The 2,114-nt window shown below is 44.4% G+C and overlaps 1 protein-coding gene across 3 annotated transcripts in view; it reads right to left on the bottom strand.

Moving 5' to 3' along the window:
* The window catches only part of LOC107665584 (SEC14-like protein 1), a 27,342-nt gene that overhangs the window by 16,376 nt on the left and 8,852 nt on the right, over nt 1–2,114 (bottom strand). For all 3 annotated transcript variants that reach the window (XM_016456507.1, XM_016456516.1, XM_016456521.1), the window contains 2 exons: nt 1,413–1,602; nt 949–1,058 (listed from right to left, as the gene is read on the bottom strand). In XM_016456507.1, the coding sequence (XP_016311993.1) occupies nt 949–1,058; nt 1,413–1,602 (300 nt within the window). The remainder of the gene's footprint in view (nt 1–948; nt 1,059–1,412; nt 1,603–2,114) is intronic.

The raw sequence follows: 2,114 nt of genomic DNA, 5'->3' as shown, positions 1-2,114 counted from the left end.
CTCTAGAGACCTCCATGGAGGTTGCGAGCCTCTTAGCACCGCTACGTTTCCGGGCGGTAACTGAGAGAAGGGCTCGCCGGAGACCGCTGCACCCTGGAACTCCGGCAGGGTTGGCAGACCGATCTCCTGAGGGCACTGAGGAGAGACGGGCACCGTGTAATGCGCTGTACACCACTCTTCCTCCGAGGGGGCTGGCCCTCAGAAGTCCTGGGCCTTAGGCGTCAGGAAGTTTTAGCTGAAGACTATCCAGTGGGAATGACGGTCCACAGATCCGCCTTCCGCTAGAAGCCTTCGGAAGAAGCAGGGCCGGTGGCGCGAGAAACGCCGGTGAAGGCTCCCTCCTCAAAGAGAGCCTTCCGAGAGCGAAGCAAGGCAGTAACAAACGCTCGCCATGCGGGCAGCTCCCTCGAGAGCTGAGTCTGCGTGGTTCGCTCCAAAGCAGACAACACACAAACTGTGTGTGTCCCCACCCGAAATATAGCACGGGCAGGGAGGAACACACAGCCTGAATGCTGTCTGCTCTTGCCCAAATGCTTCTTTTTGCTGAAGCTTGGCATAATGGAGCTTATAAGTCTACAAACAACACTAAATAAGACTCACAAACAGATAGCGACTGACACACACACAGAGTGCTTGCTGAATGACAAAAAGCTGACGCCGGTTCCAACGCACGTGCTTTTATAGTTTTTATCGACCATGACGTCTCGCCCATCTATTGGACTGATTTCATATGTGATTCAGAGCATGGTCACGCTGGGGGCGTTCCCAAAGCGTTTCCAATGCAGCTCGAGTTCCTGAAGGGGAACTGTTGTGCTCCTTGAGTTTTAAAACATTATTTATTTGAAATAGAATTTTGTGACTTTTGATCAATTTGATGCAATTGAATGCATCCTTGCTGAATAAAAAAATATTAATTTCTTTCCGTTTCATTTTAGATGTTGCACTCACCTTGCCTTTGTGTGTTTCCTGCAGCCATTGTCGTAGGCGAATGAGACAGCTCTCTTGGAAAGGGGTCAGCTTTCCCAGATAACGGCAGATGTAGTCTGCATCTAACTTGTCTGTGAACAACACACAACCAACAAACAGTTGAGAAACGTGTCAGAGATCATTGGCTCTTTTCAAAGACATAGAGCATATTTTTATGATTGGTGTATAATGGAATTGGAATTAGCAACATGCTAACACAAATCTATTTTGAAATCAATAGTGATTGGATTACCCTGTGCGGTTTGTGTGAGGATTACTGCAAATAAGTCACAATAACCTAAGAGGTTTCTTTCAGTTAGGACACTGCTTTAAGGCAGTAGACAGCAAGTCAGCTCACTAGATTTTGTTGATGTGCAATATCTTTTCATTCCTCCTCCACATTATTATATTTATGAGCACATAGTGAGCACTATGATTCATCTCACCATCCGGAGAGCCTGGCAGGACGTCCGTGGAGCCGGGGTGAGTTCTACTGCTGCATGCTGGGATAGCTCTGGCTGAGCTGACAGGCACGGCATGAGACGGGGTGGGGGCAGGAGGAGGTGCCCAGTGGGGCACGTGGGTAATGCCCTCTTCCTCCAGTTGTTTGAGGTGAAATTCAATAATCTCTTTTCCCTATGGAGAGCGAAAGAGAGAGAGAGAGAGAGAGTGAGAGAGAGAAATAGAGAGTGATACAAGAGTTTACAGAAATGAAACAAGCAAACATTGGCTTTAGGTACACAGACACATGAAAACATACTCTTACACGCAAGTCAGTATAACAACAAAACAGATCCTCATAATAGACATAAAGGAAGCAGGAAGGGGGCCTTGAAAATAAATCAATAAGAAACTTGGCAGGCCAGTCGCTATGACTGTCTGGATGTAGATAAAGTAAACATATATTCAGTGAAATAATAATAAAATAGAATGTTTCAGATGTTTTAGTGTTAATGTTTACTTGTTCTTGAAAAAAACTGTTCAAGTGGTCCAGATCTTTTGTACAAAGAGGACAGAGTGACGGAAAATAAATGTTTGCAATTTTTTTGCAATGCTTTTGCAATTTTATTTTATTTTTTGGAATATTTGTTTCTGGAATATTACTATGGTGTATATATATATATATATATATATATATATATATATAT

This window comes from Sinocyclocheilus anshuiensis, unplaced genomic scaffold (genome assembly GCF_001515605.1).
Source record: "Sinocyclocheilus anshuiensis isolate Anshui unplaced genomic scaffold, SAMN03320099.WGS_v1.1 scaffold229, whole genome shotgun sequence".
NCBI lineage: Eukaryota > Metazoa > Chordata > Actinopteri > Cypriniformes > Cyprinidae > Sinocyclocheilus > Sinocyclocheilus anshuiensis.
Note: the sequence above shows the minus strand (reverse complement) of the source record. Positions and strands in the feature narration are given on the sequence as shown.